Source organism: Propithecus coquereli, unplaced genomic scaffold (assembly GCF_000956105.1).
Source record: "Propithecus coquereli isolate 6110/MARCELLA unplaced genomic scaffold, Pcoq_1.0 Scaffold11, whole genome shotgun sequence".
NCBI classification, from domain to species: Eukaryota; Metazoa; Chordata; class Mammalia; order Primates; family Indriidae; genus Propithecus; species Propithecus coquereli.
The window spans coordinates 8,573,618-8,574,133 of record NW_012134969.1 but is presented as its reverse complement, the minus strand read 5'-3'; the positions used below and the strand labels follow the sequence as shown (position 1 = coordinate 8,574,133).

Sequence of the window (516 nt, the reverse complement as noted above, 5' to 3'; positions counted from 1 at the left end):
ATACCAAGTGAACTTGGTACTATTTCCTGTATTATGTAATAAAAAGATTAAAACTTATAAACCATTCACAGTATAGCATGAGATAACAGTATTTTTGATCTTCAGGTTTAACTTGTACAGAACAAAATTTTATATCAAAATCTGGTTATCATCAGGCAGCCTCAGAACACGGCCTTGTCGTCATTGCTCCAGATACCAGCCCTCGTAAGTATTCTTGCCTAGAGACCCTTTATAAAAATCCCAATCTTTAAGACTAAGTTATAAGTGGTATAATATGTACATTATACTGTTCATTTCATGTTTTTGTTATTATCTCTAGTAATCTTTCAAGTGACATCATGATTCCAAAATACCATAGTATACATTTTCCTCCCTGAATTTTCCTTATGACATGGCTCTTATGAGAGGGGACAGCTTTGCTATTACCATTGTACAGATTAAGATACTTCAAAACAGAGAGATTGAGCAACTCAATTCATATGTCATATTGGCACTAATGTCAAAATACTAACGTAC

At 33.1% G+C, this 516-nt stretch overlaps 1 protein-coding gene across 1 annotated transcript in view; it reads left to right on the top strand.

Moving 5' to 3' along the window:
• Positions 1 to 516, top strand: part of ESD (esterase D) — a 52,515-nt gene that overhangs the window by 19,823 nt on the left and 32,176 nt on the right. The window contains exon 2 of the mRNA XM_012648362.1: positions 106 to 204. Coding sequence (XP_012503816.1) covers positions 106 to 204 — 99 coding nt within the window. The remainder of the gene's footprint in view (positions 1 to 105; positions 205 to 516) is intronic.